This window comes from Felis catus, chromosome C1 (genome assembly GCF_018350175.1).
Source record: "Felis catus isolate Fca126 chromosome C1, F.catus_Fca126_mat1.0, whole genome shotgun sequence".
Taxonomy (NCBI): domain Eukaryota; kingdom Metazoa; phylum Chordata; class Mammalia; order Carnivora; family Felidae; genus Felis; species Felis catus.
In genome coordinates, this window is record NC_058375.1 from 111,288,405 (window position 1) to 111,315,114 (window position 26,710).

The 26,710-nt window shown below is 39.2% G+C and overlaps 1 protein-coding gene, 1 long non-coding RNA gene and 1 pseudogene across 9 annotated transcripts in view; 1 reads left to right on the forward strand and 2 right to left on the reverse strand.

Annotated features, from left to right (window-relative positions):
• IWS1 (interacts with SUPT6H, CTD assembly factor 1) overlaps positions 1-26,710 on the forward strand; it is a 56,209-nt gene that overhangs the window by 21,620 nt on the left and 7,879 nt on the right. For 3 of the 8 annotated variants that reach the window (XM_006935199.5, XM_006935195.5, XM_006935196.5), the window contains exons 6-14: positions 4,220-4,317; positions 4,917-5,067; positions 5,619-5,701; positions 7,008-7,137; positions 8,007-8,124; positions 9,773-9,884; positions 10,437-10,493; positions 13,495-13,606; positions 18,205-19,166. In XM_006935199.5, coding sequence (XP_006935261.3) covers positions 4,220-4,317; positions 4,917-5,067; positions 5,619-5,701; positions 7,008-7,137; positions 8,007-8,124; positions 9,773-9,884; positions 10,437-10,493; positions 13,495-13,606; positions 18,205-18,336 — 993 coding nt within the window. In that variant the 3' untranslated portion in view covers positions 18,337-19,166. Of the gene's footprint in view, positions 1-4,219; positions 4,318-4,916; positions 5,068-5,618; positions 5,702-7,007; positions 7,138-8,006; positions 8,125-9,772; positions 9,885-10,436; positions 10,494-13,494; positions 13,607-14,083; positions 14,242-17,797; positions 17,853-18,204; positions 19,167-25,734; positions 25,876-26,710 lie in introns of those variants that run through there. The other 5 variants (XR_002744742.2, XM_045033569.1, XM_006935198.4 and 2 more) reach the window with 5 other exon arrangements.
• Positions 14,350-25,312, reverse strand: LOC123379077. Its single transcript, XR_006583069.1, has 3 exons — positions 25,106-25,312; positions 23,592-23,743; positions 14,350-17,885 (listed from the first exon to the last, which is right to left on the reverse strand). It is a non-coding gene; the product is annotated as an uncharacterized LOC123379077 (long non-coding RNA).
• Positions 22,045-22,964, reverse strand: LOC123379076 (annotated as a pseudogene).

Genomic DNA, 26,710 nt, shown 5'->3' on the forward strand with positions numbered 1-26,710 from the left:
TTTGTCAGAGCAAACAATGAGAGCTGAGTATAAATTCTGAAACTGTAAAATTACAGTAACTGAAATTAATTCCATGGATGAGTTTAACAACAGATTAGATTTATTCGAAAAGGAGTGAACTGATGGATGATAGGTTAGAAGGAGCTATTTAGAATGAAGAATTAAGATATGTAAAAGAATAAAATGTAAATTATACATGAGAATGTTTAACATAGGTTGAATCTTAGGAGAGGAAAAAAATGTATGTGGCAGAAGCAGTAAAGGAAATGATACATAAAGCTAGAGATTCTAGAAGTACAAATTATGAGCAGGATAAATGCAATGATATGATGAAACCTACACCTAAATACATCATAGTAGAATTGCAAGAAACCAAAAAAGACTGGGAAATATTAAAAGTAGCCAGAGGGGGAAAATACTACATTCAGAGAGGCAAAGATTAGACTGTAACAGCTGACTTCTTAGTAGAAACAGTAGAATCCAATAATTTCAAACTCAGTGTTCTGTTACAGTCAGCAAAAATATTTGTCAGGAATGAAGATTCCCTCCTAGTTCATCTTACCAGGATACCAATGGAAGGAGATACGAAAGGCAGAAAATCTCAGGTGGAAGGTCAAGAACTCAGGGAGGAAAAAAGCACAAAAGTATGTGGGTAAATCTAAATGAGTATTGATGCTACAAAAAAAAAGTTCTGTCTAGTGTAGATTAAAATATGTATAAAATTTCAAACGTGTGACAGCAGTAACAAATTGGGAATGGACATGGTCTTTACAGATATGTGAAAGGATGTCAGTAGACTTTGCATTGTAATCCCTGAAGCAACCACTAAGATGACTAATAGAATGTGTAGCCTCCAACCTAAGGAGGAAAAAATGGAATAGTAAAAGCTAATCCAAAAGAAGGCAAGAGAAAAAAAAAAGAGGTATAGAACAGGGGACGATTGGAAAGTAGTATATGGTAAAGGTAGCAGATTTAAGCTTTGATAACATCTCTGATTATATTCAGTTGAAATGTATCAAGTGCTCCAATTAAAGCACAGAGATGGTCAGACTGGATTTTACAAAATAGCTATATACTCATTTCAAGATTCATATGAAACAGAAGATAAAAGTTGAAAATAAAAGAATGGAAAAAGATACTCTATGAACACTAATCAGAAGAAAACTGGCACAGGATAGGGATATCAGAGAGACAGACCTTGATCAAGGCAGAAAAACATTTGAGATAAAGAGGGTCACTTCATAATAAAAAGTTTTTAAAATTGTGTATATATACTACGACAGCTGAAATGTATATACACAACAAAAGTTGACAGCTGCAAAGAGAAATACACAAATCTGTTTTCTGAGTGGAATGTAGCCAATAGAACAAGCAGACCAAAAAGCCACAGAAGAGTGTCTTTTTATGTAATCTGGATATGAATACAAATATAAAAGATTGATGATTGTAAAAGTTAAAATTATTTCCTATTCTTTGTCTTGCCTTTTCATATCCTTAATGGAGTCTTTGATGAACAAGTTTTTAATTTTAATATAAATCAACTTTGCATGTCTTTTCCTTTATGGTGGAACTTTTTGAATTCCAAGAAATTGTTGCTTATCCCTAAGGTCGTAAAGATATTCTCTTTGAATTATTCTCTAGAAGCTTGTTTTAACCTTTCACATTTAGTTATACAATTCACCTGTAATGGATAATGGGTGTGTATGAGATAGAAGTCAAGGGGTCCCTGGCTGGCTCAGTCTGTGGAGTATGCGACTCTTAATCTCGGGGTCGTAAGTTTGAGCCCCATGTTGGATATAGAGATTACTTAAAAATAAAATGTTTTAGGGGCGCCTGGGTGGCTCAGTTGGTTAAGCGATTGACTTCGGCTTGGGTCATGATCTTGCAGTTTGTGAGTTTGAGCCCCGTGTTGGGCTCTGTGCTGACAGCTCAGAGCCCGGAGCCTACTTCAGATTCTGTGTTTCCCCCTCTCTCTACCCCTCTCCTACTCATGCTCTGTGTCTATCTCTCAATAATAAATAAACGTTAAAAAAATTTTTTTTAATTAATAAATAAATAAATAAATAAATAAATAAATAAATAAATAAAATGTTTTAAAAAAGAAAAAAGTCAAGGTATATTCCCCCCGCCCCACCCCATTTGGAATATCCAGTTGACCCAGATCATCCTTTCCTGCTCCTCTGTAGTGCTATCTTTGTCATTACATGTAGTGTCTATGATTTCCAGTCTGTCTCAGCAGTATCTTCTCTGTTTTCTTGGTCTCTTTATCCTTGTACTGTTAATATAGAACTGCTGATATTTGGTTGTATATGTCCTCTAAGCTTGTTATTCCTCAAGATTGCCTTGGCTTTTACTTTTTCCCATTCCCATATAAATTTTAAACCAAGCTTTTGCAAAAATTACAAAGTGTAGCCAATGTTTTCTGAGTACAAAGCAGTGAAATTGGAACTTCATTACAAAATGAAACAAAATATTCTTGCCACCCAGAAATTTAAGATGTCCTTGTCAGGCTGCCTGGGTGGCTCAGTTGGTTGAGCATATGACTCTGGATTTCAGCTTGGATCATGATCCTAGGGTCATGGGATCGAGCCCTACATTGGGCTCCGTGCTGAGCATGGAACCTGCTTAAAAGATTCTCTCTCTCTCCCACTACCCCTCTCCTCTACTCGCAGTCTCTCGCTCAAAAAAAAAAAAAATTAAAGAAAAAAGACATGTTTGTTAAACAGGTCTTGCATTGAAACATTATTAATTACTAAAGTAAGAGAGTGAAACTAGATGAATTTAGAGTCTAAGATGGTAGCAGGATAGCAGAGTGAAGCTAAGGAAAATAGGAAGAATTCATTCAACAAATATTTGGGAACCTGTATGCCAGATTGCGTGGACATTGCTCTTGTGGAGCACATACTCAGTTAAGCAGCATTTTACAAGAATAAGATGTGTGTCTCTAGTTTGGAGAGTTAACGACCAGCTTGGTTATAGGTTGAGTTCAGTGAGAAAAACAGCATACTAGGTGAACCATTGGAAAGGTCTTTCTAAGTATGACGTGAAAGTTAGAAGCTATAAAGAAAAGACTGACCATAAAAATAAAATAAAATATTATGCCTGGAAAACATTACCATAAACAAAACAAAACTGCAAACGTGAGGATTGTGCTGTCCCTGTCATTTACAGAGGGCTAATTTCCATAATTTTTATTTTATTTTATTTTTTTTAAATGTTTATTTATTTTTGAGAGAGAGACAAAGACAGAGCACAAGTGGGGAAGGTGTAGAGAGAGAGAGAGAGAGAGGACACAGAAATTTTGAAGCAGGCTCCAGGCTCTGCGCTATCAGCACCAAGCCCAACCTGGGGCTCAAACTCACAAACCGTGAGATCATAATCTGAGCTAAGTCAGATGGTTAACGGACTGAGCCACCCAGGTGCTAATTTCCCTAATTTTTAAAGAGCCTTTCCATACCAATAAGACAAAGCTCCAACAGGAAATGGACATAGGCTATTGGGAGTTCCATAGAGAAAGAATTACAAATGGCTTTTAAACATGAAAAAAAAAGGCTCACCCTTATTCATGCAAAGAAAGATACCTTTTAGTTTTCAGTCCAGATAATTGGCACCTATTAATATTTGATAACCTGTAATAGTGAGAAGCTGGGGAAACAGGTGTATTTATGCTTTGCTGGAAGGAGAGTTAATTAGTGTAACTTCTGTGGAAAGTTTGGTATTTCACAAAATTTCAAATACATATACCTAAATGTCAGTGGCAAAACTTATAAACAAATTATAGTTGCAGTCATAGGGTGAAATAGTGTAAAGCCTTAAAAATGAGAATACTTTATGCCAATATGAATTGGTCCCCAGATTGTGTTGTTAAATGTGGAAAGTGCAGAACATTTTCCTGTACCCAGTGTGTAGAGTATGCTGCCATTTATATAATAAAAGGAGATAGTAAATACATATGTGTACAAATAGGTATATCAGTGTAGGCTCAGCCTATTTCTGGAAGGAGACCTAAGAAAACTAGTAACACTACCGTCTAGCGTGGGAGTCAGTTTTTTTGCTATATGCTTTTTGATACCTGTTTAATTTTTGTTCTTTGTGAATGTATTACTTTAAAAAGGCAAAACATTAAAAAAAAAAAAAGGCAAAACATTTAAGAGCAGTTATACAGAAGAAAATCTGTAAGAAAGTTGTGATAACCCTGGCAAATTTACCTGGCCTTTAGGGTTTTAACCAAGAAGATTTGGAAGAGGAAAAAAGTGAAACCCAGGTAAAAGAAGCAGAAGATTCAGATTCTGATGATAACATAAAGAGAGGAAAACAGTAAGTTTGTTTTATTTTATTTTTTTAATTTGTTAAAGAGAACTTAAAAAATGAAGGTTAGAACCTATCAAACTTTGTTTTTTCTTATTTTGGTTCCTTATTAAGTGTAGGAAAGAACCTGTTCCATTTTTCTTTTACTTCTCTATATACAGTGCTGTCTGAAAATGTTTACTTTCGTTATTTTTTTCATTTGCCCTGTGCTCAGCTGTCTTGATTTGTGGGGTTATATGGTGTCACCTTCACCAAGTAAGCTCTTGACTTACTGAAAAATAACCTAATAATTAGAATACATTTTTTTTTTTTTTTTTTTTTTTTTTGAGAGAAAAGCTGACTTTGGGATCCCAGGGGCAATAAGGTAAAGTTTTAGCTACAAAATATTAGTCGATTGAATTTCACATACTTTTGTGAGACGGTTGGAATCTGTGTTCAGAGAAGTCTGGTATCTTGAAAGGTGCCAAATTCTAATAAGTACTTGCGCTTTAGAAGAAAGCAGCATTTCATGGAGTTAGAATTAAGAAAGTTGGTGGTTATTAACTGTGACAAAAGGAAATATGTATAAAGGGGGTTTGTATTTCACTTGATTTTGTGTTGCTGCTTAGTATGGACTTTCTGTCGGATTTCGAGATGATGTTGCAGCGGAAGAAGAGCATGAGCGGCAAGCGTAGACGGAATCGTGATGGCGGTACTTTCATCAGTGACGCCGATGACGTAGTGAGTGCCATGATCGTCAAGATGAATGAAGCTGCCGAGGTGAGATGGACCCCTGCCAGCCCCCTCTTGCCTTTCCTCGCTTGATTTGTTGTGTGGCCTTTTCAGGGAAGGGAAAGAAAAAGTAGCTGGCGATCGTGTAGCTGAAATAAGACTGAACATGGGTGTTCAATTGTTGAAATAAATGTATTGATAGGAGTATATTATCTTGTTTTCCGTGTTGGTAGAATTTGAAATTTTCTGTAATTCAAATAGGAGAAAGCATCCAAGTAAACAAGAACAGTAACATTGTTCCCCTAAATTTGTAATTGGTCAGGCTAATTACTCTGATAGTTTTGTAGGTTTGACAGAATTTGGGGTTCTACAAAAAAGCGTATTCTTTCTTGTAGAAAAAAATGTTACCTTGCGAAATTGCTGCCTTATTTTAAAGTTTAGGGGGCACCTGGGTGGCTCAGTCAGGTAAAGCATCCAGCTCTTGATCTCAGCTCAGGTCTTGATCTCAGGGTCATGAATTCAAGCCCTGCCTTGGGCTCTATGCTAGGGGTGAAGCCAATAAATACTGCTGTTTGAAAAATCTTTTTCTTCCTGGATAGGAAGACAGACAGTTGAACAATCAAAAAAAGCCAGCACTGAAAAAATTAACATTATTGCCAACTGTGGTCATGCACCTTAAGAAGTAAGTATTGTGTTTTCTTGAAAAATTTTTTTCCTTTTAATGGAATAATATTCAAACTATGTACCAGTGTTCTAGAGATGTTAAAGAATGACTGTCTTCTATCAATTCACAGAAAAATAGTAATGAATAGCATCTCCTGAATCATGTTACTTCCTCACAGATCTTTAACCTTTGCTCCCTGATACAAACGAAAAATGGCAAACTGATACTAAGGAAAGAAAAGCACATAAACTACTGCCTTCATTCTTTATAGACCGTCTTATCTTGAGTCTGGTAAAGTTGGATCTCCTTTACCGGTGTGGCGGAGAGCAGAGCAGATTCTGAGGGACTACTTGAAACATATATTGTAGAGTCTTATATGACCAGTTATTATCATGAAGTATGTCACTGGTCCTTCTGGAATAAGGACCTTTTTATGGTAGATCCTTGTCATGAGGCTCTTCCATTGGTGTACTCATATTCCTGACTCACTTTGTTTTCTCCTTGAACCTAACCATAGCCAACAGCATAGGCTAGAACTTTCCACTAGAAAATTGCTGCCTTAATCCCAAGAAGCAGTTTTCTGTTGCAGATTTCATATATGTAATATTGTCATAATATGTCAATAGAGTAATTGATTCTGTACATAAAATGGAATTTAAATATTTGTATTTCTTTGGGATTTTTTTTTTTCTGCTAAGAGAATAATATTCTCCTTGGTGTCCTGCAAAGAATAGCACAGTTCTGGGTTGTCTATCACCTAACTAGTTTGAGAATCTCTAAACATTATTATTATTTTTTTCAGTTGTAATAATTGGAGCTTACTGTCTGTACCATTCATATCAACATTAACCTATCTTGTATAATTCATGTTTTTAACAAATGATCTTTGCCTCTCAAATCTGTTTTTAAAGTAGGAACTACATTTCATACTGCTTTTGAAATAGGATGAAATAATGTATATTGAGTAACTTTAAAAGTAGTTTTGGGGGGCGCCTGGGTGGCTCAGTTGGTTAAGCGTCCGACTTCAGCTCAGGTCATGATCTCATGGTCCGTGAGTTCGAGCCCCGCGTTGGGCTCTGTGCTGCCAGCTCAGAGCCTGGAGCCTGCTTCAGATTCTGTGTCTCCCTCTCTCTCTGCCCCTCCCCTGTTCATGCTGTGTCTCTCTCTGTCTCAAAAATAAACAAACATTAAAAAAATAAATAGATAGATAGATAAATAAATAAAGTAGGTTTTGGAAATTTCACTAAACATATAAGAAAATCCAGAGAAAGCTACAGTGCAACCAAGGTTAATAGACTTGACTTTTTTTTTTTAATTACTGCAGGCAAGACCTTAAAGAAACATTTATTGACAGCGGTGTAATGTCTGCCATCAAAGAATGGCTCTCCCCTCTACCGGATAGGAGTTTGCCAGCACTAAAGATTCGAGAGGAGCTGTTGAAGATTCTACAAGAGGTTAGAGGCGGATAATTTGACTGTATGCTCCTCTAATTGTCTGTTGTGGTTTGTATAATTACAACCTCTGTGTTTTACTGTATGTTCTTATACATTCTCTCTGACATAGTCTGTCGGAACAGGGGTTTCATGTATATGTGTTTAGTAGGAACATATCAAATAAAATGAGCATAAAAAGGAAGGCCTTTTAAAATTTCATGTAACTATAGAATTGAAAGAAAAAGATCTTGGAGTTGCGGTTGTTTATCTGAGAGTAATCATACAGTAGTGGACATGTTCTGGGGAGACACTTGAAGTAGAACAGGCACCAACTTCAGTCAGATAACTTGCATGTGAGTCTTGAGCTGGGCTGCCTTTATGTGGCTGTGACACCTTGGGCAGGCTACTTAACTTCTGAAGGAATTCCCAAGGAACTTCCTTTGTGCCAGGTGTTCATACATGTTTTGGTTCATTTATTCCTCACGACAAACCTGCAAGGTAGGTGTATTGTCTTCATTCTACAGATGAGGAAATTAAGACTCGGAGAAGTTAAATGACTTGTCCAAGGTCACATAACTAGCAGATGGCTATGCTTGGGTTCAGACTGATTCAGAGGCCTGTATTGACTCTTGTTTTAAACTACTAACCTCTGAGTGTGGTTAGTACACATTTTCTCACATTAAGTTTTACTTTGACTCAGTATAATACGGAACTCTCAACTTTTGATGTGAACACAGAGTATCTTTGTGTTCAATGTCTGCAGATCCTGAAAATGGATTTTTTGTTACTCTGTTGTGAATGAACCAGACCTTGGAGGTCCTCTAGAGTAGATTGGCAGGACTCCCAGCTTCTGAGTGATTAATGTGTATGTATGTGTTTATGTTCCCCAGCTACCTAGTGTGAGCCAGGAGACCCTGAAGCATAGTGGGATTGGACGAGCAGTGATGTATCTCTATAAACACCCCAAGGAATCAAGGTCCAACAAGGATATGGCAGGGAAATTAATCAGTATGTACATTTTGCTTTTTGTTTGTTGTGTTTGTGTATATCAGAAAGACATGTATAAATAACTATATTTTTGTCAAGATTCATTTAAAATGAGTTCATAAAGTAGAATAGAAAATTTTTTGGTAATTTCTTATAGTTACCAGGTTTTTTTTTTTAACCCTTAGACTTAAAATGTTTCTCAGCAGATTTAAGTATGCTGTCAATATTAAAGATAGCAAGTGAAAAGTTGTCTAAGCCTGGATCAAGAGCATGTATAGAGAGGTTAGTGTACAGGCCCTAGAGTCAGTCATACCTGGGTTCAAATCCTTACTGCATATCCTTAGGCAAGTGATTTAAGCTCTAAGCCTTGGTTTCCTCCTCTGTAAAATAATTATGTATTCACTTAAGTAAAAGTTACATGAGAGGATATATATAAAGCATGGTGCTTAGCACATAGTAAGTCCTCAAGAAATGTTAGCCACTAATGCTATTGTTGTTAACTTTTATAATGATCTCCAAAGCCTTTTGCATGTTCTATTTAATGATACCAGAGAAATCCAGGAGTCTGGATGAAATTCATCTAATCTGTTACCATATCATTTATGAAATCTTTCAGTTTTAAGAATGAAACCATGTGTGTTTTCATCGTTCTCCTTAACTCTTCCTGTGCTCTGTGTTGGAAAGGAATGTTTTAAACTTCAAGGGTATATCAAAAAATAACTACTCCTCTATGTGAAGACAGTAATTATTTTTCTCCTCAACTTCTGAGATTATCAAAACTTTTTGAGAGAAATTTATTTTTTGTTATAAATCAGAGAAATGTTACATTTTTGATCTTGTTAATAATTTGTAGTGCGCTATTGTATGAGAACTTTTATGCATTAGTTCTCAACTCTGATTTTGCCCTCTGCTTAGAGAAACAGAGTATTTCCATTGATACCCATGACTTACTGTAACAGTGATTCTGAATCCAGTAGTGGGGTCGGTGGGTCTGTGTATATAAAGATACATAGGCCCCCTGAGACCCCCTGCTTCCTTCTTACTTGATAACACCTATCTTCTGTGTGTGAAGTTTCCTGCTTGTTTTGATAGTGTATTAAGTGGAACATTATGTTGAGGACAAAAACGTCAGTTGGCACTTCTGGACTTTCAATGACTAAACAGTGGGCATGTAGTAGTTTTCTTCATGGTCATGTCCCTGTAGCAGCTTTCTTAGATTTCATGAAATCTAGATTCCACACTGCACTATTAAAATGCAATTTTTGAAGATGTAGACCATTTGACAATTTGACTTGTTTTTGGTTAAAATAGGAACGTGGAAGAATTTGAAGATTTTCTATTTTCAATAAATTGTTAGAAATTAGGCAATGAAATGTCAGCACTGCTAGTGATGACTATCAGAGCGAGTCAGGTGTTACTTTTTGTAAACCTCTGTAGTGGTTATAGAATGACTTTTTTACCCTGAATTTTCTGAATCAGCTGAAGCTGGTGATTATACTGGTATTATGTGCTGCATATATCCTGAAATGATCTTGAAACAATGGTATCTTTAGGGAAAGAATATTCTAAATGCCTGGAATGTTACATCACGCTGGGGTGTGATTGTTTCAGGGAATGGTAGCAGAAATGCTGTTTTGTGGTCTAAACAATCGATTTTTCCTTGTGACAGATGAATGGTCTCGGCCTATATTTGGTCTTACCTCAAACTACAAAGGTATGACAAGAGAAGAAAGAGAGCAGAGAGATCTAGAACAAATGCCTCAACGACGGAGAATGAACAGGTATGAGTAAGCAGAGTAAATATTATTGCAGTAATGCCGTTGTTTTGTAAATAAGATCAATAAGAATCCTGCAAGATGATAGCATTTTGTCTTTTCTGTCACCTTGATATGTCTGTGTAGATCACACCCTTTTAGTTTAAATGTGGTACTCTACCATGAAGGCCCACACTCCCTCCTTTTTTGGTTCCATCTGGTGGAATGTGGCATCTGCCACAGTTTCAAAGGTTGCTTGTACAAAAAAACCTTTCCCTTTCTCAGGCCCATTTTCAAATTCTTAGAAAAAAATTGTTACTGGTTCATTTTGTATCAACAAACCGGATATAGTTGCATCCAGGATGGCAGGGTTATAAGTGACAAAAATGGCAATTACTACTTACCTATGATGAAACCTGGTATACAAATGATCATTAAAAAGAGTAGTACTTCCACAAGATTAGAAGTAATCCCAGATCTGGTGTAAGGGAACTACCTGTGGTCTGAAAGTTGGCTTTGCTGTTCTTTTGTTAAATGATTCTGACCTTCCTGGTATCTCATGGATTACTTTTTTCACAGCACTGGTGGCCAGACACCCCGAAGAGACCTGGAAAAGGTGCTGACAGGAGAAGAAAAGTAAGTTTTCTTATTGTATTTTCTTCTTAGACGTCATGTAGAAAATCTTCTGCTTGCTGCTTTGTTTTAAGAAAGATTACAAAGGGGGATGTTCACATTGGTGTTCACATTGGTGGGGGATGATTTTCAGTTTAGCATTTATTGAATATCCCCAAATACACTGGTACTCTGGAGGATAGAAGATTGAGAAATAGTTCATTCAGTAAAGATTTTGTTGCTGCTTGCTCCATGCTAGACTCTGTTAAGCTGTGGGAATACAAAATTGAATTAAAGATAGTCCACGCTCATAAAAATGTCTGTAGAGGGATTATAGGCAAAGGGCAGAGCTTACATGAAGATATGGGGTTATTGTGCAAGGCCCATTTAAGGGATGGCAAGTAGACTGAAGTGGTTGGGTAGTAGTCTGGTGCCTGAGATGGTGGAAGATAAGGTTGGAAGTGTAGATGTGGGCCAAATTTTGAAGGTGAGGAATTTTTACTTCTGTGATTCTGTAGAAAGTGAGCAGAGACGGGAAATTGTCAGATTGGATTTGGAGTGCTGATGCTGCCGGCATCGTGGTGTAGGGTGGGTTGGAAGGCAGAGGAACTGAAGGCAGTGAAAGAGTTCAACTAAGGTGGTATTGGGGAAGCAGAAGGTTAGAAGACTTATTATTAAGAGGGGCAGAATTGCCAAGAGTTTGTGACTCGGTGGGGAGTTTGGCTAGAGTTGAAGACACCAACCACAATTTTACTGCAAGTAACTGAGACAGTGATATAACCATTGCTCAAACTGAGAGGAAGAACAGATTTTGAGGACATAGGTGCGTTCTGGATTGAGTGTAGTTAACGTGAGATACCTAATGGGATGGATATTCCTATAAATATCATGGGTCTGAAACTTGGATTTGGAGCTGGAGACATAATAGATTTGATCGTCATCTCCACAGACAAGGTCGTTGAATCAAGAAAGTATAGGGTAGAAAATAAATCATAAACTGTGCCACTTTGGAAAGGGGTGTAGCCAGTGAAGGCAAGTGAGTACACTTGTCATGCATGTTGGAGAGGACCCTAGGGAAGGGAGGAGGCCATGCTAGAAAGGGGCAGTGGCAAGGGGCATGGGAAGTTGGCAGATGCTTGTACAGTGAGTGTTGGCAGTGAGGCAGCACCCAGATTGCAAGAGGAGAGCGAGAGGGGCTGGAGGGTGCTGGCGTTGTTGGTTTAGGGATAGGTTTGATGATGGGACAGACGCCAGCTTCAGGGGGTAATAGGTTATGAGAATTTTCTTTGGCTAGCCACTTAATTTATTCACGTTTTTGAAGATTGTAGAAGCTTGATGTTAAGAATAGATTAAACTAAAAAAAAAAAAAAGAACAGATTAAACTCCGTACAAGAGAATAGAAACAATTTAGAATTTTTTTGTCCTTCTCTCCCACACCAACCTATCCACACCCATTCTCCATTTACCCCTAGGGATGGACGGTTACCTAAAAGTTGAGTGATTTGAATGCCCAGACATTTACAAATAGGCCTTAGTTTTGAAGGATGCTAGTCCTGATTTAGTCTCAAATGTGTACATAAAAAGTAACTGTACGTCACACCATCAGATGCTGGCATGGCTGCTGAGAAAGTAGCTCAACTCATACATTGCTGTGGGTAAAATGATACAGCTACTCTGGGAAACAGTTTGGCAGTTTCTTATAAAGTTAAACATGCAGCCACGGTATGACCCAGCACTTACAAACTCCTGGGCATTTTCCCAGAGAAATGAACACTTGTGTTTGCACAGAAACCCGTAGATGAGCAAACAGCTTTATTCGTAATAGTCAAAACTGGAAACAACCCAGATGTCCTTCAGGAAGTGAGTGGTTAAGCTGTGGTACATCCATACTATAGAATACCACCCAGCATTTAAAGGAACAAAATATTGACAGATGTAACAACTTGGATGGGTCCTCAAGGGGTTATGTTAGTGGATGAAGCTAGTTTCTAAAGATTACATAGTGTATTCCATTTATATAACATTGTTGAAATGCAAAAATCACAGAAATGAAGAGTAGATTCGTGGTCACCAGGGGTTAGAGGCTGGGCAGATGGGGTAGGGAGGTGGATGTGTTTTTATAAAAGGGCACCAGGACAGTCCCTTGTGGTGAATACATGAACCTGCACATGTGATAAAATTGTAAATACACTAACATACAAATAAGCATAAGTAAAAATGGCAAAATGTAAATAAAAACTGGTGGACTGTATCAACATCAATACCCTAGTTGTGTTCTTTTTTGTCGTTGTTGGTTTTTTTTTTTTTAAGTATTTATTTTGAGAGAGCACGCAAGTGAGAGAGGGGCAGGGAGAGGGGGAGAGAATCCCAAACAGGCTCTGTGCCGTCAGTGCAGGGCTCAATCTCATGCCTGTGAGATTTGACCTGGGCCAAGATCAAGAGTCAGATGCCCAACCAACTGAGCCACCCAGGTGCCCCAGTTGTGTTCTTGTAGCATAGTTTTGCATGTTGTTATCATTGGGAAAGACACTAGATCCTTCTGTATTATTTCTTAAACCACATGTAAACCTATAATTATTTCAACTTTTAAAGACAAGCAAAAATTACTATATTGCATATACAAAACCACGTAAACTGCTTTATAGGCATACTCCATCTTGAGGGATCATTTTGGCTGTTTGAGTTTTCACGTGACAAGTGAACCTATGAGGAGCTCCACTGGACTAGAGAATTGGAATTTAGGGTTCTGGTGTGGGAAGCAACCTTGGAAAGGAGTGAGGCTTGACTGTGAAGCTGAGGAGAGGCTAGAAGGAATCCTGAAAATGCAGAGGAATTCAGCTTTGGGAGGGAAGTGGAAGAATTCTTAGAGTAAATGTGAGTGATAGCGAGGCCAGCTTAAGACAGCAAAGAGGGCACTTTGGGTGACCTGGGGAGGCAGAGAGGTTTGAGGCACCTGTGCAGTTAAATCAGCTGGGCCCAGCTGTGGGGGGTGCTGCATGACTCATGCTCTTCTTCCTGTCCTCAGAGCTCTCAGACCTGGAGATCCTGGATTCTGTGCCCGTGCGAGGGTCCCCATGCCCTCAAACAAGGACTACGTTGTCAGACCTAAGTGGAATGTGGAAATGGAGTCATCCAGGGTAAGCAAGCAGGGAAATGGCAACCTGGATCTCAAGTGCACGTTACTGTTTTGTCTTTTTACTCCGTGTGTAATAACTCTTAACAGCTCTTAGGTTTATCTCATTTAAAGAGAGCTGTTTTCTGGCCTCTTAGCTAGCCAGATCATTCATTGCTTGTGAGCTTTACTTCAGACTTAAAGCAACATTATCCAGACAGGAAGTTTCTTCTCATTAATCCCTTTGTTTCAACTGAATCTTGAAGCCTAGAGTGTTTTCATGCAGTCATTTTTTTTAGAGCCATGAGAAACAACTCCCCTGCTTCTGCAGTCTTCCCCCACCCCCAACCCCCCTGCCCTTTCTCTTCAGCTGTTTTAAGTAATTCTGTTGTGAAATATTTAGGGCAGATACTTCCTCTGTCATCATTGTAAATACTACTCCGTGATCTACATTGCTCTTCAGTAATCTCTTTTTATTCTCCATTCAAACCACTCTTTCTAGCCTGGTATTCTTAAAAAGGGCCTAAGCCGATTGGAAAAGCATAAGAGGCGATTTGCAGAACAGAAACGACTCAGCAAAGTGCACCGTGCTGTCAAGTTCAGCATTGAAGGCAACAGGATGCCCCTGTAGTCCTGGCCCTACCAGAGTGTATCCGGGAGGTATCCCCAAGGAAGCATGCTCTGTGCATGGGCTTGAATTGTCAGCAGCTAGAGTGAAAACAAGTGTGCGTGTGCTTTCTTAACCAGAAAAGGCCTGGCCCACTTTTAGTTACTGAAGTAATGAACTTAACAAACACTTTGTGACTTTCAAGTCCTACTGAATGTTTAGAAATGGATATGGAAGTCCCTTCCTTTATTGGTACCCCAGGAATTCATATATAATTAAGTCCCTGATGAGCATTTGGTCTTCCTCTTACCCATTTCTATTGAAAATGCTTTTTTAGGGTCCAGGATCATAGCGGTCTACATTACAGGCATGTGAATGTGAATGTAGCTTCTTAGTGGAAGGGAGGTGGCTTTTTCCCACATTGTCTGTGTGCATTTGAGGGCCCAGTGCATAAAGCCTTGCACTGAACACTTAGGAGATAAATTTGATTGATGGTCAGAAATGAAAGAGTTGGGACTGTTCCTGCAGCCAGACTCACTCCCTGCTGTGCTCTGAGGTTAACAGCAGTGCCTTGTGGCAGGGTGCTCTGAAGAGTCTGAGTGTGTTGCCTTCTTGTGACTTCTCTGGGACCCCTGCTTGGGCAACTCTTTTCACGGACTACACTCACCTCTGTGCGCGTTCGTTTTTGCTGTTCAGCTGCAGTCAAAACAAAGCACACCCTTTCTTTCTTACTGAGAATAGCTGGAAGATAGAAGAGCACTACTGCTTCAGAGCCAAGAACTTTTTTGTAACTTCCCTCCCCGTTTTTGTACTTTTACCCATAAAAACGTCCCCTGACCTCCCTTCTCTCCCTCAGCCACCCCTCTTTCTTTTACCTGGTTTTCACTGTCTTTCCCTCTTTCTATCCCTCTCCCTGGTAGTTTTTCCTCCCCAATATACTTACTTTTGAGAATTGAGAACCACAATCTGGCAAAGAAATTATAATACAGAGTCTCAGTGGCCACTCTTCTTTGGAAGCCTGTCGGTGTTTTGAAGGGCATGTGCCCTCCTCTCCCAGTATGTGACGGAGAGGCGGGAAGAGAGAAGTGACCAGCAGGAGGAGAGGGAAACTTAAGCTGAATTCCTTTCCTTCATCCCACACCCCCCAGGTCATAATGTGCCAGTATTTACCTAGGCCTGAGTCTGGCTGATAGAGTTCTGTCAGAAAACAAATACGGCATGATCCAGAAAGCTGGTGGTTTCATGTTACATTTTAGGATGTTGTCCTTAAACCACCTGATACCGTTTCCCCAGTTCAGGATGAATCCTTACAGATTCACTCAGGGCTTTCACAAACCACAGAGACATGAAGAGTACTATTAGAAAACGTATTTTCCAAGAAGAAAATTGGAGTGAGTAAGTGGCTTTCAAATGAAATGCTCGTTGTTTTAAATGTCATTTTTATCTTTGAAATTACATAAGTGAATATAAAAGACTATAAAATAACCCATCCCCAAAACCCTGCTCTTCCTCAGAGTCCCCACTATTAACAGTTTGATGTGTTAAATGTATTTCCAGTAATGTTTCAAAGTTGTTTTTTTTTCTGGTTGTAATTATAGAAAAATTTGAGATTAGAAAGGGAAATTGCCCACAATTCAAAAGCAGTTTGATACCATTTTTGCCCTTTTTTTCTATTGATACTTTCATATAATTACAATTATTCTGTATATAATTTTGGTCACTTCTCCTCGTTAAACCACCTTATAGTTTTATCACTTATAATGGATGCCTAATAGTCTATCATGTGAATATATAATTTGTTTATTTATTCCTCTGTGGTTTCTGATTTTCCACTCCTAAATAATGCAGTAACCTATACTACATTGTATGTTTATATGTTAATTTATTCCATGGAGTGCTTTTAAGATAACACTAAAATGACAAAAAGCAATGTATGTTTCTTTATAACCTTTTAAATGCAGAAAGCACAAATAAAATTACTGTCAGTTGTAATTCCACCACACCTTAATATTAACATTTTGGGTTATTTCCTTTTTGTCCTCTTTATATTGTACATAAACATTGCTGGTTTTGTGCTTTGGTATTTTTGTTTTCAAATTTTATGCAAAATTGTTATTTTATACTTTGTTGGATTTGTGTTTTACTTAACACGGTAAACATTCATTTGAGTAAACATTCTTCAGTGACTTAATATTGTGTCCAAATACAGTCGTACCATAATTTTTTAAAGCAAACCTATCTTGCTGATCTTTTAAGCTGCTTTTGGTTTTTCTCTGATAAAACAGTGCAGCATACACTTTTACTGTCCTAAGGAAGTGGTACAGAGTTGAATCAGGAGAGAGATCACTGAATTTGGCATGTTAGGTACTATATCCTGTGTGTTTCCAGGCTTGGGGAAACTAGGCATCTGCCAGCCACAAGTCTTAAAAGTTACAGGACTAGGTAGGAGTGGATTCGTGTCACCTGGGTATTGTCCCATTTGAGGAGGCTAGAGGGCTCAGATTGTCAGGGTCCTGGGAGACAGTATTGGGTGGTGTGTACAGCTGCTGGGAGTTGAGTAATTGGTGCAGATCTGAGCAGGTAAGGCTTCTGATGTGGACTAACTACTAAGAATCAGGGCACATTGTCTGAAAGGAGGTCACATATCTAGGACCGTCTAGGAAATCTGGGGATTCGATAATAGCGTGAGAGAAGCGTAGTTGTTTCTCATCTGGTAATGAATATTTATGTTAACTCAGAGTCCTAGTGCCAAGTGTTAAATTGATATAAAATAATATTTGGATGTAGGATTGTTTCAGAAAATCTAGGGTGGATGATCTACATGGCTCCTGTTCAAGACTGACAGGAGCTCCTGTGTGAGGTACACGCTGAGTCTAGAGGTGGAGTGAGATTTGGGGGGCTCCCCAGCTCAAAGGAACATCCCCACACTGGCCCCACCCCCAGAGTGTCTTCTGGGCCCTCCCTTCTTTTAGCAGTTTCAGAATTGAGCTGCACAGATGATTCAGTAGTAAACATCTGGGGAGAAGAATTAGAAAAACTCCTCTCTTTATAAACCACTCAACATTCTTAAAGATCAGAATTGTCAGTAACACTAGTCAACAAGAAGAATTGGCTCTGATCTTTGATAGAAGTGGCAGACCTTCTCAGCATTTCTAACAGTATCGATTTCTGGAGACTGCATCTCTTCAAGACGCGTAGTTGTTTCAAATTATGAAAAAAATAACCAAAACCAAATCTTAAAACTAAGAGGCTAGCAGGAACAGATGCAAGAAGTGGTAAGCCCCTTGGATCCAAGGCTTAATTTACTTTTCTTCTTGTATCCAGTATACTTATCATAAATCTGATCCGTCCCAAAGTAGTGGTAATGATGGTAACAGCTGATACTTATTTTGAGCACTGACTGTGTGCTAGTATTTGACGGTATTACCTCATTTACCTCTCCTGGGGGTCCCGAAAGTACAGACCAGGGGCCAGATTTGCCCAGGGCTACAGAACCTGCTGAGGCCAAGCAGAGATTCACTTCAAGTCTGAAACAAGAGCTCCACTGCCTGACGGGTTCGCTTTACTCATCCTCTAACCTTGTTCATCAGGCTTCATGCTTTTTCTCAGGTGACTTTCCTTGCCTCAGAAGATCAGTCATTCTTCATGCCGGCACTGTTTGAAGGTGAATATGACAAGCTGTCAGCTCCATGCTGACCTTTGAAAGGGAAAAGCATACAGTCAGAATCTAATTTGATGGAATTACAGGGGGGATCATAGTTTAAATCGTCCCTCTTCCATCTAGATATCTATGGACTGAGGCAAAATTTTAAAATAAGGCACAGTTCGTTACTCTTCATTGAGAGAGTTTAACGTGTACATTGCTAACACTTGCTCTATTCCTGAGGTCACCAAAGCAGATTATGATTATTCCAGAGATAAGAGCCCTTTTTAACTTTCAGACAAACGGAGGTGAAAGGCAAAACTGGATTTGTGTATTTCAATAATTTGCTCTTTAATTTTTACCCCACTCTTAGTTTCAGGGGACCTCCAAGAAGGGTATCAGTCGACTGGATAAACAGATGAGAAAGTTCACAGATATCAGGAAAAAAAGCAGATCTGCACACGCAGTGAAAATCAGCATCGAGGGCAATAAAATGCCATTGTGACCTTGCCTGGGATGTGTCCCCATCTCTAAGAAATGCGCAATGGACTCTTTGGAGAAAGAAGAGGATATTTTAAATTTTTTTTTTTAGTGTTTCTGTAAATGCTTCTGCTTGTATCAAATGTCATAGGACTTGCATTTCTCTCACTTGTATTTAAAACTGTTTGTTGTGTACTTTGTACAGAAGACTACTACTCATACTTCTATAAACTTTACACAATAAAGTTCCATTCTGGTTTTGGGGGGCTGTCTCTTCATTGTCTTAGAGGATCCATTCTCAGTGGGGGGTGAAAATTGGTTTTTGGTGAGGGAAAAAAGTCTTAAATATTACAGTGGTTTGTAAACTGTCCATGTTCAGCCTACCTGACTGTGGCATAATAAGGAATTTAAGGAATTTGTCTGGTCTCTATCTTGGGTTCCTAACAAGGAGCTTCTAAACCGTGTGGGTGGTAGGAATGTCTTTGTGACGCTAATGAGGTGGCTCATGGTAGGCCCCTAGATAGCTTTAGGGTGCGGGCTGTTACCAGAAAGATCCACCATGTAATTTGAGGGTTGAGACTTTGGGCAGGCCTGATGCATGATTGGCGTGAGGGGATTGAGTCCAGTCACATGCCCAATGATGTCATCGATCATGCCTGCGTAGTGAAACCCCAGTTAAGAACTCTTGACCCGGAAGCTCACTGGGGCTTCCTGATGGGTGAGCACACTGAGCTGAGATGGTGATGTGCCTTCATTCCACAAGGAGAGTGTGTGGAAGCTGTCTCCTCCCAGAACTTGCCCTGTGTGTCTTCATTTCGTTGGTCTTCCTTTGTAATAAAAATGATCATAAACATAGTGCTTTCCTGAGTTCTGGTGGTCATTTTAGCAAATTTTTGAACCTGAGGGGTTCATGGAAACCCCCAGATTTGTAACCAGTTAAAAGTGGGCATGGACCCACTTGCTGCTGGCATCCAAAATGGGGGCAGTATTGTGGAAGACTGAGCCCTTAAACCTTGGGGAGTGCAGTGCTAACTCCCAAGTGGTTAGCATCAGAATTGAATCGCAGTACCCTAGTTGGGGTTGAAAGGAAATACCAACAAAATCTTATTTCTTACTGTTTGTCTTGTTAGGGAAACTTTAATTACTTGATTTTAATTAATTTACATAGATGTTTTCTCCTGGGAAGGGTGCTATAATGAAAAACAGGGTGAGAAATACCGCCGTTAGAGGAAATGTGGATATAACTGAAAATTACTGTGCCAGTTACTGATGGCAGTTGGGCAGTTGGGATAGATAATTAAAAGTTTGTGGCTGTGTTTTGTTTTTGTGATACTTTGAACTTTAGTAGTCTCTAGATTTAATTATGAAGAATCTTTAATTAGTCAAAATGACTAAACCCAAGAACCAGTAATTCTTCTTTATTTTTTACATTTTATTTATTTTTGAGAGAGAGACAGAGCACAAGTGGGGGAGAGGCAGAGAGAGAGGGAGACACGGAATCCGAAGCAGGCTCCAGGCTCTGAGCTATCAGCACAGGGCCTGACGTGGCCTCGAACTCCCAAACCCTGAGATCGTGACCTGAGCTGAAGTTGGACACTTAACCGACTGAGCCACCCAGGCGCCCCACCAGTAATTCATTTTAATTGTAGAAATTCTACTCATACAAATTGGAATAGGGTTTCTGACAACCTGGATTTTCAAAAAAACATGAAAACCTCACCATAAAAGCTTTTGAACAGACAAAATAACATGCAGTGTATGCATTTTACTCAGAAGAATCTCTCAGAATCTCTGCATTTGCTTTCAACAAGCTTAGAAGCACAGATGGAATAGTGAGCTATAAAAGGCAGGTACGTAAAGATATTACTAGGTGCTTGCTAACCACTAGATGGAAGCAATTGCTTTCTACACTATCCATTTGCTTCATATAAATGGCCTCAAAAAAACTTGTGAGAGCAAAAAAAAAAAAAAAAAAAAAAGCACAGCCACCTATTGAAGCCCATGTTGATGACCCTGGTCATTAAAAATTCTAAACAAGAAAGGTAAGAGTCATACTTTCTAAAAAAAAAAGATTTAAAGTTTACCAATATAGCATTTTGCCATTTGATGGGGTAAGCTCCAGTTACCTGATGGTTTCTCCCATGTAGGGTAAAACTGTTGGTGCCAGGTGTAAAGTGATAATCATGCCTGAGGAATTCAAAATGATGCGGAATTTGTCTTATATGGAAGAAGATTGTTTCTGTATAAATGAGCCTTGGTCAGTGGGTTATTTTAGAAATTGCCAAACCTGGCCTAACAGTGGCTTTTTTTTTTAATGTTGGAAATATTTCCAGCTAACCATTATGTGGCAAGATTGGCAAAATAAACTCCCAGTATGCCCTTCACCTATATTTAACCAATTGTGAACATTTGTAACATTAATTTATACATATGAGTAACTTGCTGACAGCTTGCTTCTTGCTTCCCAAATAGTTAAGCATATTTCTCTCCACAGGACCTTGAGTTTGTCCCAGTGTTTGGTGGTGGTAACTTTGACCATTTGAATGGAGTGAAACAATCATTTTGTTTCCAGTTAAAAGAATTGTTGACTAATTATAATTATTCTAAGTTAATTGTAAATATGTAAAATACACATAAAATCTGACATCTTAAAGGACCATCTTAAGTGTACAGTTAGTGACATTGTTCACTCTTGTTTACAATAACCACTTCCTTTCATCTCCAGAAATCTTTTCATGTTGATAAAGTGAAACTACCCATTGAATAGTAACTCCACATTCTCTCCCTTAACCACCCCCCCCCCCCCCCGCCCAGCACTGGCAATCACTGTTCTACTTTGTCTATGATTTTGACTATGACTCTTATATAAATGGAATCATACATTATTTATCCTTTTTGACTGGTGTATTCACTTAGCACAACGTTCTCAAGGTTCATTCATGTTGAAATGTATCAGCATTTTCTTCCATTTTAAGGCTGAATAATAAATACTCTTGTATGTAGATACCATGGTTAGCTTATCCATTCATCATCTGTTCATGGACATTTGGGTTGCTTTTACCTTTTGTTGTTAATAATGCTGCCATGAACATGGGTGTGCAAATATTTCTTTGAGACTCTGCTTTCAATTCTTTGAAGTAATTCTACCCAGAGGTAGAATTGTTGGATCTTACGGTAATTCTAATCTTAAGGAACTGCCATTATGTTTTCCATAATGGCTGCACCATTTTACATTCCTACCAATAGTGCAAAGGATTCCAATTTGTCCACCACCACACCAACACTTATTTTTGGTGTGTGTGTGTGTGTGTTTTAACAGTAGCCATCCTAATGGGTGTGAGGTGGTACGTCATTGTGTTTTTGATTTGTATTCTGATGATTAGTGATACTGAACATCTTATTTTAGTGCTTTTGATACCTTCTTTGGAGAACTACTTATTCAAATATTTTGCCCATTTTTTAAATAAGCTGTTGAGTTGTTGGAATTCCTTATATATTGTGGATAATAACTCCTTATCAGATAAATAATTTGCAAATATTTTCCCCATTTCATTCTTTATTCTCTTTTGTTAATTTTATTTTTTTTCAATATATGAAGTTTATTGTCAAATTGGTTTCCATACAACACCCAATGCTCATCCCAAAAGGTGCCCTCCTCAATACCCATCACCCACCCACCCCCTCCCACCCTCCATCAATCATTCTTTATTCTCATTGAATGGCCTTGGTTCCCTTGTCAAAAGTCATTTCTGGGCTCAATTCCATCAGGCTATGTCTGTCTTTGTGCGAGAGTGACACTTTTTTGTGGCGTTTTTTGCAACAAGAACCAAGTTTTGGTTTTTTTCTCACATTTGAAGTATCCCTTGATGGCATCCTTGGCCTGCAACTGTTTGCCATAGTCCTTAAGCACCACAGAACAGCAACCAACCACTTAATGGGGTTTTCCCTCTGTCAGTTTTACAGAGGCCTACCCATTCCCCTAATTTCTTATAACCTTAATTAGGTTGATTTTGGTGTTCAGCACAAAGGGCCTCCACCAACTTGACACACATGGGCTCATCACAGTTGGATATAAGCACACAAAGGTGGGTTTGGCCCTTGTCTAAGGCTTTGGCAGCTTCACGAATTCCACATGCTAGGCCGTCATGGATGAGGGTGGTCTTCAGCACCTCTTGTAAAACAGTGTTAACCTCCATTACACTTCCAGCAGCAATGACTTCCTCAGTCATGGAGGTGGGTTATGGGTGGAGCCCAATTTTGAGTGCACCCAATCCTCTGCCTCCACGTGACTGAGGGAAAGAGAGCATGGCACTGTTGTGATTACCAAAGGTTTGTAGCAAATCCTAAAGTGTGAGTCTTCTAAATTTGTTCTTCAAGATTGTTTTGACTATTTGGGGTCCCTTGAGATTTCATATGAAATTTAGGATGGATTATTCTATTTCTTCGATAAACGTCATTGGGGTGTTCATAGGGACTGCACTGGTTCCATAGATCACTTTGGGTAGTGCTGGACGTTTTAACAATATTAAGTCTTCCAGTCTATGAACACAGGATCTGTATATTCTCTTTCATTTCTTTGAGCAACATTTTGTAGTTTTCAGTGTGTAGGGATGTGTTTATAGACATTTTCTTTGTAGTTATGGTAATTACATATAACATACTAAGCTACAAATATTTTTAAACTGTAAATTCAATCACATACAAAAGCTACTTTATAGTCTAGCCCTTTTTATGTTACTGAAATCATAAATCACATTTATATATATTGTGTACCCACTAACAGACTTCTAGTTATTTTTTATGCTTTTATATTTTAAATCCTGTAAAAGAAGTTATGATAATTATAAAACTAAGTTTTATATTTATCCGTGTAATTAGCTCTACTGGAAAGATTTACATTTTCGTATGGTTTCGAATTACTTACTAGTATCCTTTCAATTTGGAGAACCACCTTAAGCATTTCTTGTGGAGCTTGTCTATTGGTAGTGAATTTCCACAGCGCTTGTTTGTCTGGGAATGTGTTAGTTTCTTCCTCATTTTGGAAGGATAGTTTTTGCCAGATACAGAATTCTCGGTTGATGGGGGTTTTTTCTTGCAGCATTTTAATTATATCATCCGACTGCCTTTTGGCCTGCCAAGATTGTGCCCTGGGAGCCAGAGAGGGACCCCTTTACTAGTAAAATGCTCTGCAATTTTGTTTTTTGTTTTGTTTTGTTTTGTTTTGTTTTGTTTTGGAGGGCATTAGATTAACCATTGTTTCCAAATTGACTTCTCACCCACCTGCATACTACTCTTCCTCTTAGAGATTGTCAGGCCAGGCTCCATATGGTCTCAGTTATGATCTTCCCCTCCTGCCGTAGAGGTAGCCGCTTTCCCATCTCATGCACTGTGGAACAGGTACGTGTAGTGTGGAGTTAAGTGAGGTCGGTTACCTGTATATAAAAGGATTGCTGAGATGTTCGAGAAGTCCTGAGAGGTGGAATTGCCTAGTGTAGACATGGGCTAGAAATGTTACAAAAATGCATGTGTCTCAAGTTGGCTGATTTTGGTATGTTGAGCTACAGATAGGCATTTCATATGTTCATTGGTTTTTTTAAAGAAAGTGGTGGGCTGTATCACAGTATTACTAGTATGCCTCATTTTAAGCAAGCTCAGTACATAAATGTAAAGATTTGACCAAAACTTGGAGATGACCGTTTGTAAAAGGATTTACTATAAGATTTTTAAAAAACATTCTTGCTGCCTCAAAGCAGGATTTGAATTAAAAGAAGGATATGAAGGAACAACTAGGGAAAACACCACTCACTCTGGGGGAGGAGGGTTTGGGTCTGTGCTCCCCAGGACTAGCTCAGTTCTTACAAAGACCTGTGCCTGAAGGTTCTTTCCATGACGGATGCACGGAGGGAGGCTCAAAGCTTATCAGGCCCTAGGGCAGCGAGTCATTCCTTAGGTTTATTTGACTAGAGAGCAATGAGTGAGGCTTTAAATAAAACTCCATAAATGTTTTATGATGACATGTTAAAAAGTGGATTGAAAGTAAAGGAACATGGAGTTTGGTCTCCAATATGTGAGGATCTCCGTGGGTGAGGGAAATCAGTGCTCATGGTTTGAGAGTCAGGAGAGAAAAGGAGAGAGGTTTATTTGATTGCCTGCCCTTTGAGTTTTGAGAAGAAGTGATTTCTTTGTAATTATCTCGTTTCTTGTATGTTTTGAACAAGAAGTTACTTTTTTTGGCTAGAGATAGCAGAGAAATAGAGTTCCCCAGACCAGTTCTGTGTGAGACCAGCACAGGTCAGGGAAGCACTGGTCTCTCGAAGAACTTACCTGTGGATGACCAGTGTAGTTACGGACAGCCATTCCAAGCTGACCTCTTTTGAAACCCATGTCAGGGGGAAGGAGGACCAAGTCAAAGAGGCCATGGGGTCCCAGGGGACAAAAACCATGTCCATATTGTTGTCACCATTCGATGTGTTGAGCTGAACTAATATATGGCGCTTCACATTTTGACATCAATGGTACTTAATTCTTTGAGATGATATTGTCCCTATTTTACAGATGAATAAAATGGTGTTCTGGCCAGCTTCCCTTTATTCATATGCACCCAGCTGTTCTCTGTCTGCATCACACTTTCTTGCCCTGTCTCCTCAAATATCCACCAACCTTGCTCCCTGACTTCCTTTGATCTCTGTTAAAATGTCATCTTATTGATGACACCTTGACTAACTTTTCTTATAGGAGAAAGCACCTGCCCCTCGCTTTATTTTCCCGGGAGCGCTTTGCACCATCCAACTTACTATATATTGACTTGTTTGTTGTTGAGTATATCCTCCTCCTTAGAGTGGGAGCTCCATGAGGGCAGGAACTCCATCCGTTCTATTTACTGATGTATCCCCAGCAACCAGAACAAAGTCTGTCATGAAATACACAGTAAATTTGGCTAATGAATAGTCCCTACTTCCTCTTTTCTTCATTCGTTAACCAATTCATTCAACAAACACTGAGCCCTATAGGTGCCAGATTCTCTCAATAGCAGAGGACCAAAGATGAACCAGCTAGCTTCTGCCCTTAATTAGGTCACAATGTGAGGAGGGACCCAGAAAAGCAAACTTAATTATAAATGCATTATGGTGGGTTTACTGGGGGCACAACTAGAAGAGATCAAGAAAACTTCATGCAGGAGATGGTGTGGAGTTGACTTCTGAGGGGCAAGGATGATTATGATGGATAACATTTATTGAGTGCTTACTGTGTGCCATGCCTCTCCACTAAACAATTTGAGTAATATCATTTAAGGCTGTTAACAGTTTTATGACATAAATGCTGATATGACCTTTATATTAGGGATGCAGAAAGAGGCTCAGGATGAAGGTCATCGAGCTAGTAGTTGGAGCTGAGGTTCAAATCTGGCTTTTTCTGGTTCCAGATCTCAGGCTTTAACTACGTGCTGGGCAGACAGGCAAGGAAGACATCGTGAGCAGAAGAAGCAATGTATCACAAGGATTGGAACTCCCCCAGGTGTATCCAGGAAATTACAATGATTCCAGGAAATGTGAGACAAGATGAGGTAGGAGTGTGCCACAGTTTGAAGGTGGACTTATAGGCCACAGGTTTTCTTACCTGGGCCTCCCAATTCCTTTCTCTTTCCTCCTTCCAGAGTAACTTGCTCTTGCTACTGTATTAGTCTTCTGAATATGCTGTGATCTGAAGGATGAATTGCATGGTTGAAGCAGGGGATCGACCATGTGGTCATAGTAGCGCTGATGGGAGACAGAGTCTCTGAGTTGGATAGTAACTGAGAACAAAGGGGACACAACAGATTGAAACATCTTTGGAGAGAGAACTGTTAGAACTTGTTCTGTTTGTCCATTAGAGTTGGAGAAGGAAGAGGCTAAGCCTGGATGGATAGGAGGGTAGGGAACCATTAATGAGGACAGAGTGTAGACGGGCAAGCCCAACAGGAGTGGCGAAAATGGTGAGTGAGGGTGATCTGAAGTTCCTGGGGCTCCCTGAGCAAGGAGATGCGCAATGCCAGTCTGGATGTACGTGGCTGGTGCTCTGAGTGGAGTGGAGTCACAAAGCTGGCAGACATCAGCTACTGGGTATTTCTTTAAGTGCCAAGAAAGAGAGGCAGGAGACTTGGAGTGGGACCTTTGGGAACACCAGCCATGAATGCTAGGCATTGTCTCAGTACTTGACATCTTTGGGTGGGTATCTACATTGTTTTCAGATCCTCTCTTGTGAAATCATCAGACACATGTCTAAACCATTCAGGGAAGCTTTTGAAATTTTCTTGGCTTAAAAAAAAAGTGTCTGAGAGCATGGAGTCTCCTTACAGCATTTTTTTCTATAGATGTCTGAGCAAGATGGCAGGTTAGAAGCCCCTTCGGTCAACGCAGCTG